We start from the raw sequence: 18708 nt of genomic DNA on the forward strand, positions 1-18708 counted from the left end.
ATATTGAGAGCAACAAGAACAGGAGCTTAAATAGATTCAAATGGGTAGCCATGGTGGTCTGAAGTAGCACAATAGCCCCTTTAAGACCAACAAAGTTTTATTCAAGGCGTGAGCAAGTGCTTTCACTCGAAAACTCATGCCTTGAATAAATCTTTGTTGGTCTTAAAGGTGCTACTGGACTCTGATTTTATTGAGGAACTTAAATAGTCATGTTAAATACTTCAAGTTCAACTCATAGTTAAGGCATCATGGGGAGCATGTGCATGAGAGAGTTCTAAAGTACTATATATTTTGATTTGTAAAAGTCAATTCCTGGTTAGAGTATGTATATAAATCTTTTTGTAAACATGCAGTGCAATAAACTTGATAATGAGCTTGCCTAACAATTCTGTAGCAGGAAATGTGCCCACTTAGAAAGAACGATGGTAATGTGACCATTGAATAAATCTTTTCCATTACAATGGCCTCCCATAAGCCTATGCTGCAGAGTGCAGGAAAGACACCATTTGTATGCTTTAACATTGGAGGGAATCGCTCATTATCTTCTCCATTCTATTCAAGGATTAGAGTAATTTTATTCTTGCTTGGGTAGACAGATACCTCACAGAAGCAGGTTTTCATTTTACTCCAGGTAAACATTTTTTTCCCTCAAGCAAACAACCAGCACCTACAAAGTCTACTTCAATATACCTAATGTGCATTCATACTGATTTGCAAATATATAGAGAAAATCCACTGGAAAAATAAATGCGTTTTCCAGTTCTTCCTTCAAATAAGCACCATCCTTTCCCCAGATGGAAGAAAATTGGCTTTCCGGGAGCGGGGGGGGGGGGGGGGAATAGGCTATGAGGATTGAAACACATTTTTCTTGACTTCATGGAAACTGTCAGAGTGCCTCATTAATAAGCTCGAGGCACAGAACCTCCTCTACTCTCACAACTGGGTTGGAATAATTTCCTCCCAAAAAGGTTCACCAAGCAAGTGAGTATGTTTTAATTACAGGTGCTAAGACTGGAGTTCTCACTCTTTATTAGAATGAGTTTCATTAAGGAAAAGAAAAGAAACACATTGCCCAGAACAGCAGGATAAATCAATCCTACTTCTTAGATGCTTGCCTCATATTATTTGATTTGGTTGGTATCTTATAAAGCAATCTTAAAAAGATCTGAACAGAATCCCACCGAGGACTATTCAGTAAGGCTTACTTGTAGGAATGTGCTCTTATGATTGCACTGTGCGAGTTGTTCCTGAGGAAACTACTTTCACTCACGAGAAGACATCCAGAAGTCATTCTCATGTATCCATATCTCTACCATGCAAAGGATATATACTATTACTAATGCATTTAAAAACTATTCAGTAATACTTACTTGTAAAACAGCCTTGATAACTAACTTTTTGGTCTAGTTATCGCCTGCTACATATATCCTCTGCTGAGATGACTAATAAAGAGCTGTTAGTTTGCTCAGTAGCCTGCCATTTCTTCCATGAACCCAAGGATATAATAGGTAAGTCTCACAGCAAGAAGATCCAGGACATTAATATAGGGGGAGGGGGTACTTTGCATCAACAGATATCTGCCCTGTATTGAAAAGCCCTCACACTGATAAGAAGGCATCCATGATTGCACTAACCTGAGGAACACAGAGATCAAACTGAGTTAGTGCTGTGGTAGAAGCTATATGCCTTAATAACTTCTAAATAGCTCTTACTAGCCTGAATGTTTTGACTTCACATTCCAGGATGTCTGGCTCCAGGTCAGTAAGTACCCCATCGTGGTTATCAGGAATGTTAAGCTTGCTTTTGTATAGTTCCTCTGTATAATTATGCCACCTTTTTAAAATCTCTTCTGCTTCTGTGAGGTCCCTACCATTTTGGTCCCTTATCATACCCATCTTTGCATGAAAAGTTCTCTTCATATCTCCATTTTTCTTGAAAAGATCTCTGGTCCTCCCCATTCTATTGTTTTCTTCTATTTCTTTGCACTCTTCATTTAAGAAGGCATTCTTATCTCTTCTAGCTTTTCTCTGGAATTCTGCATTCAATTGGGTGTATCTTTCTTGTTCTCCCTTGCCTTTCACTTCCCTTCTCTCCTTAGCTATTTGTAAAGCTTCCTCAGACAGCCATTTTGATTTCTTGCATTTCTTTTTCTTTGGGATGGTTTTAGTTGCTACCTCTTGTACAATGTTGCGAACCTCAGTCCATAGTTCTTCAGGCACTCTGTCTATCAGATTTAATTCCTTAAATCTATTTATCATATTTGTCGGGGATATGATTTAGTTCATACATGAGTGGCCTAGTGCTTTTCCCTACTTTCTTCAATTTAAGCCTAAATTTTGCAACAAGAAGTTGATGATCTGAACCACAATCAGCTCCTTGTCTGGTTTTTACTGACTGTATGGAACTTCTCCATCTTTGGCTGCAGAGCACATAGCCAATCTGATTTCTGTGTTGACCGTCTCACAGTGATGTCAATGTGTAGAGTCGTCCCTTGGGTTGTTGGAAAAGAGTGTTTGCTATGACCATTGTATTCTCTTGACAAAATTCTACCAGCCTGTGCCCTGCTTCATTTTGTACTCCAAGGCCAAACTTGCCTGTTATCCCGATTATCTTTTGGCTTCCTACTTTAGCATTCCAGTCCCCCATGATGATAAGCACATCATTTTTGGGCAGTTAATAAATAATAAATATAACAGAAAATGGGAGGCAGATAAAAGGTGAACGGTTGAAAAGGAGAGAATGAGGGTTGGTGGGGTTTGAGGTGGAACAGGACCTCAGAGGATATAATGCCAAAGACTTCAAAGACCTCCAAAGCAGCCAGTTCCTCCAGGGAAAGTAGAGTTGCAAACCTCCAGGTGGGGACTGGAGATCATCTAGATTTACAACTGCTACCCAGATGACCGAATTCAGTTCCCCTAAAGAAAAGGCGGCTTTGCAAGGTGAACTCTGTGGCATGATAGCCTACTAAAGTCACTTCTCTACCCAAACCTTGCCCTCCACCCCCAAATCTCCAGGAATTTCCCAACCTGGAGTGGGCAACCCTAAGGGGGAACTGATCTTTGTAGTGGGAGATCCATTGTGATTGCCATAATTTAAAAAAAAAAAAACTTGGTTTCAATGCTTTATGATGCCACTGTAATATATTAATATTGTTGTTGTTGTTAGGTGTGAAGTCATGTCCGACCCATCGCGACCCCATGGACAATGATCCTCCAGGCCTTCCTATCCTCTACTATTCCCTGGAGTCCATTTAAGTTTGCACCTACTGCTTTAGTGACTCCATCCAGCCACCTCATTCTCTGTCGTCCCCTTCTTCTTTTGCCTTCAATTGCTCCCAGCATTAGGCTCTTCTCCAGGGAGTCCTTTCTTCTCATGAGGTGGCCAAAGTATTTGAGCTTCATCTTCAGGATCTGGCCTTCTAAGGAGCAGTCAGGGCTGATCTCCTCGAGAACTGACCGGTTTGTTCGCCTTGCAGTCCAAGGGACTCGCAAGAGTCTTCTCCAGCACCAGAGCTCAATTCTTTGATGCTTGGCCTTCCTTATGGTCCAACTTTCACAGCTATACATTGCAACTGGGAAGACCATAGCCTTGACTAGACGCACTTTTGTTGGCAGGGTAATGTCTCTCCTTTTTAAAATGCTGTCTAGATTTGTCATAGCTTTCCTCCCCAGAAGTGTCTTTTAATTTCATTGCTGCAGTCCCCATCTGCATTGATCTTGGAGCCCAGGAAAGTAAAATATGTCACTACATCCATTTCTTCCCCATCTATTTGCCAGGAACTGAGAGGGCCAGATGCCATGATCTTTGTTTTCTTGATGTTGACTTTCAAGCCAACTTTTGCACTCTCCTCCTTCACCCGCATCAAGAGGCTCTTTAGTTCCTCTTCGCTTTCTGCCATTGGAGTGGTATCATCTGCATATCTGAAGTTGTTGATATTTCTCCCTGCAGTCTTAAACCCAATTTGTGATTTGTCTAAACCCACCTTTCTCATGATGTGCTCCGCATACAAGTTAAATAGGCAAGGCGACAGTATATAGCCTTGAAAAACTCCTTTTTCAATTTTGAACCAATCAGTGATTCCATGCCCAGTTCTCACTGTTGCTTCTTGACCTACATATAGGTTTCTCAAGAGACAGATAAGGTGCCCTGGTATTCCCATCTCTTTAAGAGCTTGCCACAATTTGTTGTGCTCCACACAATCAAAGGCTTTAGCATAGTCAGTGAAGCAGAAGTAGATGTTTTCCTGGAACTCCCTACCTTTCTCCATGATCCAGCGTACATTGGCAATTTGGTCTCTAGTTCCTCTGCCTCTTTGAAATATTTCAATGTTAATATATCTTTTTTTTCAAATTTTAGGCTGGTTTCACTAACATTTATAGCCTTTTTTGTTTTACTTTCCTTCCAAAATATGTCATTCCAGTTACATCCATAATTGTACTTCCCATTGAAAGCAATGGAAAAATAGAATAGGACTCAGAGGATCACTCAGTTGGCTTCCATGATATTTGATCTTCATGTTAAGTGCTTGGGAGAAATTATTCATCGTTTTGGGGTTGGGTGCCATCCATATGCTGGTAACACCCAGTTCTTCACTGAGCCTCCCTTATACTGCAATAGCTGCCTTGAGCCTGGCTGCTGAGGTCAAATGGTTAAAGATAAACAAGGTGGAATTGAATTCTGACAAAGCAGGTAGGGAAAACAGATCTAAAGAATCCTGAAATCTTGAAGGATACAGTGCTTCCCCCTTTTTATGCAGTTAAGGACTAGTGGGTTATACTGCTGGAGAAGAAAGTTAATTCTGCTGCAATACATGCTTTCTTCCATCTTCACTTAGCCCAGAGGGTGGACCTTTATGTGGATCCAGCTGATCTGGATCCATTCCACTCTAAGATAGTAATATATGGTCTGCCCTTGAAGACATTTTGGAAACTATGCAGATGGTGCAGAACATTACAGCCTTTTCACTACTGGAGTTCAGGTTATGCAGATTACATTAATTCTAATTGTCACTCCATAGGTTATTGATTATTTTCCAAGTTCAGTTCAAAGTTATTCATGGCCTAGGACTTACTTATCTACAGGACTACCTGTCATGACAAGTTCCTCTGAGACAACTTAGCTTATCTTAGTAAGGCTTCTTGAAGGTACAACTCTGCAAAGGGATCAAAACAGCTGCCTATACCAAAGCCTTTTCTCCTGTGGTTCCCATCTCAGTTCTTATGTTTGTAACTACTTAGTTAATAGACAGATAAACCTAACATCTTCCAGAAGATATTTTTCTGGTTTTCAAATCCACATATAAATGGAGAAGAAAAGATGGGATATGCTAAGAATTTGCACTTAAATCACTGTCAGCAAAAGGGAAAGTTTCTTGCTATGGGCAAGAAGTGTAAAAAAATCCCTTACAAGGATGCAAATACATGTTGTGAATGTGCTACTGGTTTTTAAACATAGAATTAGGAATCTACACCAGGAAGAATGGTTGGAGGGCCATTTTCTGTGTATTTTTGAACAGATCCTTTAACAATGACTTCTCAGACATGAGCAAAGGGGAATGGAAACAACAAAAAAACAGAGGCCCATGGGGAAGATACTATCCCTGCAGACAGCATAGAGCACTGAAAGAGAACTATGGCAAAGAAAAAATAGCACAGGTTTCCAAGGGAGCATTCATCAAGAACATATGCAAACAGATTTGCAAAGGTCTCTTGTGAGATGGTATTTCTGAAAGGACTGGTGCTGTGAAAAGAGGTTACTACTCTTCAGTGTTTAACAGTGTGGCATAAAACGTTCTACATGGTGAACTAATCAAGAATCAGACCTCCTGTAGCCTCTTTCTCATCCTTCACACAAGTGCCATTTAAACAGCCAATGAAATCACAATGACACTGTTGGCATGGGTGACGGTCATGAGGCCGAACCTGTGTGTGCAAAAGAAAAGGTAATCAGATTACAAAGTAAATCTGCTAACACAATTTGGGAAAACTAGGAGACTCCAATATTACCTACATTCTTTCCAAAAGCTGATTGTACTCTACAATCTCTTTCCCCAGCTCTCTTCCCATTGTCAATTACAGTGATACTGCACTGAGTTGAGACACAACATGCCCCTACTGATTCCAAAGTAGTGTTTACAGGATTATAGCCTTCGTCAATTCAAGATGAAATATTAGCTGGAGGCCATGACCCTCTAGAGCATTCTTTCATATCAACACAATTTTAGTTTCATATTCTTATAAAGCTCAGCTTTACAGATTTCCCACTGTGAAAAGAAATGAATAGGCTGTCAGAATTAGAATAATAAAGTGGCAATCAAAACTGTGTTTTCTATTTAATGGCCTAGTTCCTCTCCTTGAACTGATGGCTTGGACTGTAGGACAGTGAAACATACTTCACCTCTTTGGGCCTGAAGTACCCATCAATGCAGGTTTCACAATTGATGCCTGCGGTGTTTTGTGTGCAGTTAATGCACACTCCACCTCCGATGTATTCCCCATGGATATTCAAACTCTGCTTTTTGTCTGCCACAGTCTGATCATAGTAGCATTCTTCAGCTTTCCCATGACAATTGCATGCTGAAAAAAAATGGTATGTTACCAAACATTACAGTCTTCAAATATATAGAAACAACATTTAAAAGGAATATTAATAATTTCTTTACACATTTTGACACTTTTGCAAAAGAGATAAGTGCTTTTCCTTCTTCCAAAATCAGTATCAAGTAACTAATAGTTTTCAAAACGAATCCCCCCAATCAGCTACCAAAATTCCCACTTGATTTCATTCATTTCGAAGGAAAAATGAATGGGAATCAAAATCTAATGAACTAATCCTATTCGGTGTTTGCATAAATTTCAAAGGGAATGTATTTCTCACTAAAACCATTTTGCTTTCCTTTCAATTACAAATTTCAAGGGTTGTGGCCTCCTCCAAAAGATTCATGCCTCCTCCAAAAGATAATCACAGACAGGCAGGAGAAAATATCCTATCTTATATCTCATATCTTATATATATACACTATAAAAGAAGGCCCTGATTTAACAGAGCCGCCCGTTGACGGGTGGAGGAGCTGGCGCCAAAAGAAGAGGCGCAGGGCTTTGACGTGCCGGCTGGCACGCCATTGACGGCCTGGAACAGGCCTTTGGAGGGGCGGGGCATAGAGGCGGGCTACAAATAGCGCCCACGTGCGCTAGCCCAGCCTCTTTGCCGCACGGAGCCACAACGGTCGGAGGTTGCCCACCCACCCACCCTTTAGCATAAGGTAAAAGTTAGGATGGTTAATGTTATGGTTACTGCAATGTATTATTGTCACAGCTGGCGGGAAGGTATAGGGGGAGCCGGAGTTTTTTGGGGGGAGTACGGCTTGCGGCCCGACTCCCCAGGCTGGGACCTCTTAAGAGGTGGCTGGGCATGAAAATCCTGACCCTTCGTGGAGAAGGAGGGACTTCATGCAGCCGGGTGGCCTGAGGTGGACCAATGGAGGTGTGCGCCCCCTGCGGTACCTCGGGCGGGGCACTTCCCAGGCAAGGTACCTAGTGGCCAAGGAGCCCGTCCTCCCAGCTGGGAGGTTGGGAAGCCTCCAAGCGGGGGCCACTAGGTAAGGTGGCGCGGGAGTGGTTGGATGACCACTGAACAGGCTCTCCCCTATACCTAACCAACACTCCAGGTTTTTGTGTTGAAATAAAAAAGCTGTGGCCAGTTTTTTGCCAACAGTTCCAGTGGTAAGCGTCTTCATTTGAAGCCATCAATGCCCTACTACCTGTCAAAAGGCAAAATACATGTCTGGCTGTGATACTTTTGATTTCTATCCATTGTGGATGAGAAACTCTGCAAAGGACCACCCCTACCAAATTAGACACCGTAGCATCTAGGTGACTTAGACTCAATGCTCAATTACTTTCTCAGTCGTCATGCTTTGCTCAGTAATTGCAGACATGAAATTTAGACTCATGGGTCAGAAAAAGGTTATAATCCTTCTGTTTTGAGGAAAATAACATAGAAATAAGATAACTAGCCTGATCCCAGCTTATGGCCAGAAACTGAGGACCTTCAGATATCTTGTTTCCACTACCCTGAGAAGAATTCTCTGATCCCACTACCAGTTGCTCATGGACAACTGAAGTCAAAGGAGGATCCTCTGCTTCTGCCAACAGCCAAAGGATTACGTGTGGCTAGTTTGCATATGAATTGAATCTGTTTTAAAATCAGCTCAATATGCAGTATTAATACTATGATGATAAAAAGACAACCATAAACAGAAACAAAAACTATATTTTTGTTACCCGCCCTTCCTGGATAGCTCAAAGCAGATGACAACATAGTTGAAATTCAATCACATAATATAAAATCACATATAATCAGTAAAACATCTGTAACAGCAGGCTCGCTGTTATGATAACTCACTAAGGGCTAAGTGGGCAGAGAGTGGGCAGGGCCCCCTGAGCCTCCAGGGAGGGCGGCATATATATAAATAAATAAATAAATAAATAAATAAATAAATAAATAAATAAATAAATAAATAAATAAATAAATAAATGCATACATACATACATACATACATACATACATACATACATACATACATACATACTACACCGGTGGTGCCCCTGAGGACCACCATCAGTTTGTTGCAATGGAGCAGCATGCCCTGATGCTTCCTGTGTTCCAACAGGGGACCTTGTATGGTGGTGCACATCATCCACCCCAGAATTCTGCATACCTATGATGCCATCAGTGTGAAAAGGTTCTGCTGCGCAGGGGACAGTGGCAGCACCAAGTGGGCCATTTTCTGTCCCCTCCAGTATGCCATAGAAGTGGGAGGAGCCTGGCCTAGAAGGCCTGGCTGTTTCCTGTCCACATGGACCTGTGGCTGGATAGGCCCCACTGGCCCCTGCGGCAGACCGGGGAATGCAGAAATATCCACGTTCCTTTGCCATAGGGCAATGGTGGGCCTAAAGCGCACCTGGGATGAGGTCGGGATGGCACTGATGTTGTGGGGAAGCAGGGATTAGTCTCACTGCCATATGGCAACTGGCCTGGCCTTTTCTGCCCATACAGAATTGGTCTTAGTAGTTCCTTCCTTCCAGGTAACTCCTCTTCATGCTCTTCTCTTTATCTGCTGTGGGAGCAAAATGTGCTTTCTGAAATCTCTCTCCATCCTTATGTTGATAGACAGACAGAATGCCTATCCTGCTTTTCTCATAAAAATAAAGTATTCCTAAGCAACATAGGCCTTCTATTTATTTTCCAAATCAAGTAAATACATGTGACAACAACAACATCAGCAACAATCTTTGTTACCTTCACACTCATGCTTCACAAGGAAGGTCCCAGCTCTCCAAGGCTTCTGATTAAATCCAGGGCAGCAGTGATCACAGCTTTCTCCACACGTGTTGTGTTCACATGCACATGATGATCTCTAATTTAAGTATAGTAGAAAGATTTTTAAAAGCTTACAAATAATGCTTACAAGCATTATTCCAACTGAAATGTACACATAAAACTTTGCATTCGTTTTACTATAATACTTGAAATACTCTTGATTTATATTCCCCTTAATCAGATATTTCTGTTCAAGAATGTGTTGCTCTATGGTTATAAAATTAACAGGAAATATTTTTTAAAATTTGTTTATTAAATATAAGTAAAAATAATCAGCTCACACTTTTTTTAGGGCACAGAAAGTTTTTCCAGTCCTATTTCTACTCCCATATTATTGTCTGAAGCCTCCACCCTTGAGTTTATAATACAAGTAAAGCTGCACTTATGGATTACATACCTTCCACCTTCTGCAGAAACCCCCAGTCCCCCCCCCCCCATATTCCTGAGAGTGTGAATGATCCAAAGGAATAGTTTAAGCATGGGCTGTGAATCATTCCAGCCCGTTGCATGACCAGAATGGGAAATCAGTATTCAACCCATTGTTAAAAGAAAAGTCTATATTTTATGTTTGACACATTTTATCTTGCAATTAATGGTATCAATATGGTTGTTTTTGTTTAGTATCTGGGTAAGGTTTTCACAGTGATGTTATCTACAAGATCCTCGAAGATTCTTATAATATGGAAATATTTGGAAATGTAATGAATCAACATATGCATCAAGCTATGAAGCCATTTCTCCAGAATAAGGGAGTTCACTTTCTTCCAAAAGTTAAACTCTACTATTCTATCACATAGAGTTCTTCATATTGCATCAATGGCAAAAAAAATGTATTGAACATTGTTATTGATTTTAACTGTAAATGTTTTGAGGAGAGAAACTGAAAAGCCAGAAGACAACAATACAAACAGCAAGAACCCTGCAAAGATAATTTCCAAGAATTGGATCTCAAACTGCAGAACACCATCTAGCAGTCAAATATTTGACTATGACAATAATAATAATAGCAATAACAATACAATAATTAGTGAATAAGTCATACTGCGACTTACTCTTATCTCAAAATGCATAGGATTTGGCTGGTCAAATCTTTAAAAGAATAGCAATGTGACTGAACTTGAGCTGCAAAATTGACGTGGTTGAGGAGCGGGAGTTCCAAGGAAGTGCACCTGGCAGCATCTGATTGTGCACGAGAACAGCCACGCACCCTGTGTTCTTTTTCAGGCAATGGTAAAGGTTGGGAGGTAGCTGTTCGGTTTGTTATGATTTGTTTATGTTGTAAAATTTTGTCACAGCCAGCGGGTTGCATGGAAGGGAGTCTGTTTTTTCTTTTGGGGGGGGGGCTGGCCTGTGTCCCAGGTTACAGGCCTTGAGAGAGCACCAACCCGGAAGGGAAGGCATGGTCTCATCATTGTCAGGCAGCCTGGAAAGCACCAAATGGGTGTGTGCCTTGCTAAGGGCTTTCCAGGTAGACACTTCCCTAGAGGTGGGTCCTGGGAGGCAAAGAAACCCAAGTTCCTAGCTGGGAGCAGGGTAGGGTATTCCAATGCCACTTGGGTCCCTGTGGGGATGAACAGTTTCACCTACTCAGGCTCATGCGTCCATGCTGGCCAACACTATTGTTGGATGTTTTTGCTGCAATAAACAGCGGTGGCCATGTTAAAGCCAAAAACTGTTGCAGAGTGTGCAGGCCTATTTGGAACCCCAAGATGCCCTCATGCTAGTCAATGTTAAAAACGACAATGTATTTTTTTCAGAATGGCAGAAATAAGATCACTGTAAATGAAAAGGCCTTTTCTTACAAGAATAACATAATGTTTAAAGAATTTAGGGAAATACATACATTAGTAGCTGGATTCAGTGGGCATGCCCTTGCATGGCCATAACAGATGCACATTCCACCAACGGAGATATCTTTAACAGAATAATAATACTGCCAATAAAAATAATAAATAAATAAGTAAATAAATATATAGACTGACAGATAACTGAAAATTTAACAATTGTCATACATTTTATATTTATAGCAGATTTATGATAAGAAAAATATGAGTATTCTTATATGAGGGTAAGTCAAAAAGTATTGCTACAGAATCAAAGAAACCTTTACTAAAAATATCAAAATTTGAAGCTAATGTTTTTTGACATATTCTCCATCAAGGTCTATACACTTCTGAACGCAATGTCAGTTTTGGCATCCTCAAGGGGCTCAAACGGTGTTCCTTCTTTGAGTTTTGGTAACAAAAAGAAGTCTAAAGGGTTAAGATCAAGGCTCTAAGCTCAAAAGGGGGGGCAAGTTCAGCAGGAGCCTCTTTCTTTTCTTGAAGGGGCAAGAAAATGATTGGAGAAAGCAAAGGAGGGGGAATAAATACCAGAGGCAAATCTCTGCTGATAGAAGTTAGGGCTTCTGGAGTTTTTGCTGAGAGAAGTTAGGGCTTACGGGAAGCTTGCAACTTGGGAACGAGGAAGCCTTTGAACTGATGTCCAAGCCAATCAGGGCTTTCCTACAGTGCTAGAAGTTCGGTCGCAAGTTAGTTTGGGACAAGGAAACAGCTGCACACTTTCTCATGCCGATTTTTCAAATAATGAGGGTTATATCTACTCCAGGATATTGCGGGGAAAGGTAGGGTCACTCCGGAGCAATCATGCTTGTTGCAGAGGGAAATTTTAAATCGGCCAAAATCAAAATGGAAATCACATTCAGTGTAGATGGCAGGGATTGGCATAAAAGCTCTGTGCAGATTCAGCCCAGTAGTCTCTACCTAGAAAAACTATATTTCAGTTTTGTGGCACTGATCATAGAATCATAGAATCATAGAATCATAGAATCATAGAATCATAGAATCATAGAATCATAGAATCATAGAATCATAGAATCATAGAATCAGAAGGGGCCATACAGGCCATCTAGTCCAACCCCCTGCTCAACGTAGGATCAGCCCTAAGCATCCTAAAGCATCCAAGAAAAGTGTGTATCCAACTTGTGATCCCTGTGCTATAACCACTTGCATCCAAACTGAAAAAAATCATCCAGTTGGCTGGTACAAAACTGCAATCTTTATGGTAATTTATTTTGTAGATAATGCTCTCATATCTTCAACATGCAAACATAAACGGGTTCTGGATCAACACATTTTTTTCTTTTTTTCAATGGCCCATTTTCAAGATTGTTCTCTTCCTCAGTGGTTTGTTTTATCCTATGAATAGTCCCTCAGGATCAACCTTTCCTGGAGGTTTCTGCTGCTCTACGGCTGTGAAAAACTATAGTTCAGTTTTGTGGCGCTGATCCCTGGACTATAACCACCTGCATGGCAGGGAACCCCCCAGTACTTGGGGGGGGGACATCACTTTCCCTCTTCTCACAAAATGTTCTCTTTCTGCTTTCTTGGTAAGTAACATATCCTCTCCTCTTTCCTTGCCACATTCTCCCTTTCTCAACCATTAACCAACCAGCCTTTTATCTGCCTTCCATCTTCAGCTATATTTATTTTTATTAAATTAAGTTATACCCACTTGCCTCTACAGTGGCAACAAAAGCAGCTTACAGTATTTTTCTCTTGTCCTCCTTATCCTCAAAACAATGCTGTGAGGTAAGGAAAGGGGTACTGATGGTCTGTTTTTAAACAAGAATAGAGTACGATAGTGAGGGATCTAATGTCAGTCCTCTGCAGCTTACTTCAGTGTTCTCAGGTGCTTGAAGTATTTGTTTCTCAGTCATACTTACTTTCAATGCTGGAGTGGGAGTAGGATAAAAATGTTTGAATTACTAGAATGTATGAGTAAGGCATGGAAACAGACATGATTTACTATCACCTCCCAGCCTATTATGATATGAATCAATGAACGGATAGGTAAAGACTCCCTGGTATATATTATTTGTCTCCACTACTTGTTTTCTTGTGTGGTCAGGTCTGTCTTTGTCTACAATTTAATGGATAATTTAACTTGCCTACAATACAGGAATGTTTCCTCAATTATCTGCTTGATACTTGTCCCTTTATTAAGCAGTGGGCACGCACACACACACAAAAGGAACAAGTAGAAAGAAGTTGTTGGAATCACCTGTAACAGCGGTCAATATTTTCAATCCCCCCCCCCCTTACAATTTCTCGCAAGATTGGAAAGCACCCATATTACAATGAAGACAATAGATAATTTGAAATTAGTGCTAATTTCAGAACTGGGTCTTCACTGTATAAAATATTCATGGCAATAACACATAAGGAATGCAGCAAAACATGAAGAACCGCATCATGAGAGCAATGAGAAATTATCTAATTGCAATTCTTGTGGGATCATATGAATCAACATCCTGCAGCTCTTAACTACCAAGTGAGAGCTTCTTTTCCCCATGTTCTGCAAAACAGAACAAATGAGCAAGCAGAATAATTCAAATTAGCAATGTCATATGAGACAAAGAAAAGAAGTGGAAAAATAAGGGGCAAAAATCTCCCATTCTTGTTTGCAGCCCAAGCATTATTAGTTGTAGCATTAAGAGGCGCTGCAAACAATCAATCAATAAGCTTCACTGGAACTTACTCTCCTCGTCACTATTGGGTCAATTTCTTTGGGATCTCTGTATGCAAGCATCATCAAATCAGCATTCAGTGTCCTTATCCTCTGAAATCTCATACGAATGTAGCGAGCAGAGGTAAATTCTAACAGTGCTGGAGAAGGGTCATCTGCACTTGGCCGTCCATTGATCAAAGACGTGTGAATCTACAAAACAGAATAATTGAAGGAGTCAGATTATATGAATATTCTCAGGACCTTTATTATTTCCAGAACTTCCATGCAGTTCATAAACAGTAGCAAAGACTTCTCTAGTATAGTAGGAGAACTCCATCTTAGTAATAATCAGGTCAGGGAAGTTTGGTCAAATTATCATGAATCTCAAACAAAATAAAATACTATTTCACAATGAAGTAAGTAGGAAAATATGTAACACTTCTGCCTAAAAGCTTCTCTTGTTACTCCATGAAATCACCCTAAATCTATGCAGAGTAATCCGTGCTTGTGTGCCGTAAAAAGAAATTCCTGCACATTTAGCAAATATCCAAAATAATGGTGAACTAAAAGGACAATCAACTTCCTGAGTTCATTTTATTTACTTAGAAAAATATATGCTCCTCTGCAGAAACCTACCTATTCCAGTATAAAAGCAGACCCTAAAACCAGAAAATTGAAAGCTTAAGAATAGGAGAAATATATATATCCAGTAACTACTTGCAAGAAAACATGAATGAGAAAAATACAAACAAAACTTTTGACTTGTGGCTGATTTTAATGAAGTTTTATTCATTTTTCATCATTGGTGAGTAGTTGGATTTCCCCCCCTCTTTTGTACTGTTGACTTTTTTACAGGATGTTCTGAAAGCCTGCCTTTTCCTTTATTTTGATGCTCAGAATGAACATGATGTCATAATGCAGGGATATCCTGTTTCCCAAATGAGGAAAAATTGCCAAATAACAATTTTAAAAACCTGTAGTACAACGTGTGCATGCGCGTGCACACACTCACAATTATTGCACAATATTGGAATATATCATGTGTTTTCTTAAACCTCCACTGGTTCCAGCATGCATAATGATAGTTGAAAGTTTCAGCCTGATATAATGCTTTGTTTTAGCTTCAACAGCAAGAGTGAAAACGGGGGGGGGGGGGGGGGTGTTGAATGACAAATATACTTCAAGGGAATTGAATTTCATATTACACTGTGATTTATTAATAACCACTGCTTTGACAATGAACAATCTTTTTAAATATCTTACAGAAGACAATGTCTTTGACAAATTGCTTTTCATCCACAAATGACAAATTCAAGAATTGCCCAGCTGTAGGAAATAAAAGGATATATGAAAGAAGCAATTTTAAGTTTCAGGTGAAAGTGGCTAAAGGAGGTGATCTATTGAAAAGAAAGAAGTTTTCTTTAACAAGGGTGAGGTGTAGTTGTCCAGCATATAAAAGTATTTGCTAAACAATTTGTTGACGTTTGCTTATATTCTTAAGGGAATTGAGTTAGTTGAAGTAGAAAAGATCTTAACATTTTACCACATTTTAAGCAGCTTGGCTTTACACATTAACAAACAATGGCACACTAACAAACAATGAAATAATTTAATAATGGGCTAAATAATTAATGATGAATGTGTTAAGAAAGGAATACTTACTAAGAATTATAAATGCTATATAGGATATTATATATAATATATACATAGATATATTCCGCATTTTCTTGTTGCAAGGTCATAACTATGTTAGTGGGCATCACAGAATACTCTTGGTCTGGCTACATGTAATGTTTCAGTGCTTTAGGATACAGCAGCCTGATTTTGCAAGTAACTTCATAAGTGGCAGGCTTGGTTTTTTTTTTAAGTCACCTGATATCTCTAATGTGTATATAACTGATCCCTGTTGTGGGTTCTGATTTCCAATAAGTGGAGAGAAATGGCATTTCTCTGTAGTTCAGGTGCAATGTCAGAATTGTAACTTTGTACTCTTCACATGTTTCTGCAGGCAATAAAATTATGCTGTTATAATGCATTTGTTTTTGATTCTTCTTGGTTTCCTTGCTATGGTCCATTCTCTATTCATACATATTGGGTTATTGTAGGGCATGGTTCCCAACCTTTGTTTTTTTTTAAATAATAGATTTTTATATTGAAAGAAATAAAAATAAAGTATGACTAGTAAATAAAATTTGCATTGTGATATCAGTAGGTTCTCTTTTTACATCCACCCTTTTATCACTTAATGGCAATTCTGCTATTATCTGACTTAAACTATTCTGCCTTTTCTCATACACCATATAGCCAAATAACAAATATTTTAGTGCCAGTTTAAACAGCATGGAGTTTCCCATATTATTAAAAAAATATTTTTAGATATATTAGTCCAAAATATTCTGGGAGCTCAATTCACCAGGTATCGGCCAGGACCAAAAATGTCCTGGCCATAGTCAAAGCCAGGCGTATCTCCAATGGGCCAGGGATCACTTCTTAAAACAGGAGACAATTAGTTCAGAGCTCTGGAGAAGAGGTGGGACTTTAGGAGGTGATTGGTTCAGAGACCTGGAGGGGAGACAGGAATTTGGGGGATGATCATCACAAGGGTTCTAATGGCTGTCTCTTTTGGTGGTTGCTGGGTAGGTTGTCATTTAGACAGAACCTTGACCATTTCCGCATAAGGAATCTGCCCCGGACAGCCTCCAGTTGTTGCCAGCTTTTAGAGCCCCTCTAAATGTCACTTGCATCCCAAGGCTGTCCAAGAGCTGGCTCGAGTTGTGGCCAGATTTAACACATGATGAGGGAAATCTCCAAAACTTGATTTGCCACCTTCAACCAGTGAGCAACCAGGGGTAAGCCCATATGGAGGGGGAAATGTGTCTTGGTAGCATTGTCCCGCCCTCACACCTGCCTCCCTCTCCCTAGTTCCTGGCCATGAAATTAAAAAAAAAAATGGTGCTGTATGGGAACCAATGAGTAGATGCATGTGTGCACAAGCGAAAACAGCAAAATAAAAAATCATTTAAAAATACATTGTTACACAAAGTGAACATGAATACATTTTAGAGTAAATAAAATGAATGTACGTCTGTTATAGTTTAAGGTCACATGCTTATAGTGTGAGCGTGTGGCAGTAATCAGCTAGAAACATTTATTTATTTCTATTTTGTTGGGAGCTGATGAATGGTCATGGAGGAGGATTTCATGTGGGAGACCTCTCGACTTCTTGACCCTTGCTGGGCACTGTTATGGGGGTGTTTCTTCCATGCTTAGAACATGAAGATTGTTCTTCTTACTTTGCTGGCCATGGCAACACATACACATTGCTCTGCCACTAGTTGAAACGGCTGCAGCCATGTACTCCACGGAGGAGGGAAATGTTGCTGGGAACAAAGAAAGCCAACTCATGATCCTTGTGGCCCAATAAACTTGGTCAATGAAGCTCTCAACCCAATCAGGATTTGATAATACCCTTGGGCAGAGCAAGGCAGGAAGAGAGAAGAGCCTACAAGCTCAGCAGGCTGGCCATTTTCTGCAAGCAGCTGCCCAGCTGAGATTGATTCCAGCTTGCAGACTTCAGCCTTCCCCTCCACCTCTCAAGCTTCCTCCTTGCCATAAACACGATGGCACAAGGGGAACCACATGGAAAAACAATGAGGTAAGAGACCTCCTGGCCATCTTTTGAGATGAGAGGGTCCAAGAGGCTCTGAACTCCTCTCATTAGAACTGGGAGGTATTCGCCAGCTGACAGTAGGACAACAGGAAGGAGGCAAGGCTGAACAGGGAGGAGGAAAGGCTGAACAGGGAAGTCTTCAGCACCACCACGGAGAGAAGAAACACTGCCCTCATGGGGGCTGTTGAGTCCCTCAACAGGATGGGCAACCTGATGGAGAGGATGGTGAACCATGTGGAGGGCAGAGGTAAGGGAAAACCCAACCCTGCCACTCTGGAATGCACTACAACATCCGTGGGCACCACCCCCTGCAGAATACGTCCCAATCCCTTCCACTCTGGGAACAAGCCAGGGCACTCAGACCAGACATCTTGTACAGGCAGAGACCGCTGCCAAAATCAGGCACAAGTATTCCCCTTGACCCCTGAAGTCAGATTCCTCCCCTCTGTTTTTTACAAAAATAAAATGTTTGTTTACTGAATGCTAACAGCATTGTATTTTGTTTCTGGGTCGTGGCAGTGGGATTCTGCATTCAGAAAGGTAAAGGTAGCCCTGTGCAAGCACTGAGTCATGTCTGATCCTTGGGGTGACACCCTCTAGTGTTTTCATGGCAGACTCAATACGGGGTGGTTTGCCAGTGCCTTCCCCAGTCATTACCATTTACCCCCCAGCAAGCTGGGTACTCATTTTACCGATCTCGGAAGGATGGAAGGCTGTCAACCTTGAGCCGCCTGCTGGAATTGAACTCCCAGCCTCATGGTCAGAGGTTCAGACAGCATGTCTGCTGTCTTACCACTCTGTACCACAAGAGGCTCTGCATTCATAGCAAGGGCAAAAACCTGTCAGGCAGTCACAGCAGGATACTCCCTTGCTGTGCTGCCTGTGTGTTTGGTGGTGATTGGGGGGGGGGAGTTCTTTTGGGAATAAGGGCATGTGAAACTCTTTAAGGTTTACTTAACCACTACACCAAACTGCCACTTTATTAGATCAAATTGAGGAGAACTTTTTGAAATCTTATTTTTTCATCACCCATCAGGAAAAATAATGTTGGAGCACCTCAGGAAAAACAATCTAACACCAACCCTGCAAATTGGAATACTCCTCCACAAAATAGATAGGGAGGGATAGTGTGTTACCACTGTCAGCAA

General features: G+C 40.8%; 1 protein-coding gene across 7 annotated transcripts in view; it reads right to left on the bottom strand.

Annotated features, from left to right (window-relative positions):
- Positions 1–18708, bottom strand: part of LAMA2 (laminin subunit alpha 2) — a 606483-nt gene that overhangs the window by 370183 nt on the left and 217592 nt on the right. For all 7 annotated transcript variants that reach the window (XM_077353378.1, XM_077353349.1, XM_077353372.1 and 4 more), the window contains exons 5-9: positions 13921–14100; positions 11225–11314; positions 9301–9418; positions 6397–6575; positions 5822–5921 (exon numbers count right to left, since the gene is read on the bottom strand). In XM_077353378.1, the coding sequence (XP_077209493.1) occupies positions 5822–5921; positions 6397–6575; positions 9301–9418; positions 11225–11314; positions 13921–14100 (667 nt within the window). The remainder of the gene's footprint in view (positions 1–5821; positions 5922–6396; positions 6576–9300; positions 9419–11224; positions 11315–13920; positions 14101–18708) is intronic.

This window comes from Paroedura picta, chromosome 1 (assembly GCF_049243985.1).
Source record: "Paroedura picta isolate Pp20150507F chromosome 1, Ppicta_v3.0, whole genome shotgun sequence".
Taxonomy (NCBI): Eukaryota; Metazoa; Chordata; class Lepidosauria; order Squamata; family Gekkonidae; genus Paroedura; species Paroedura picta.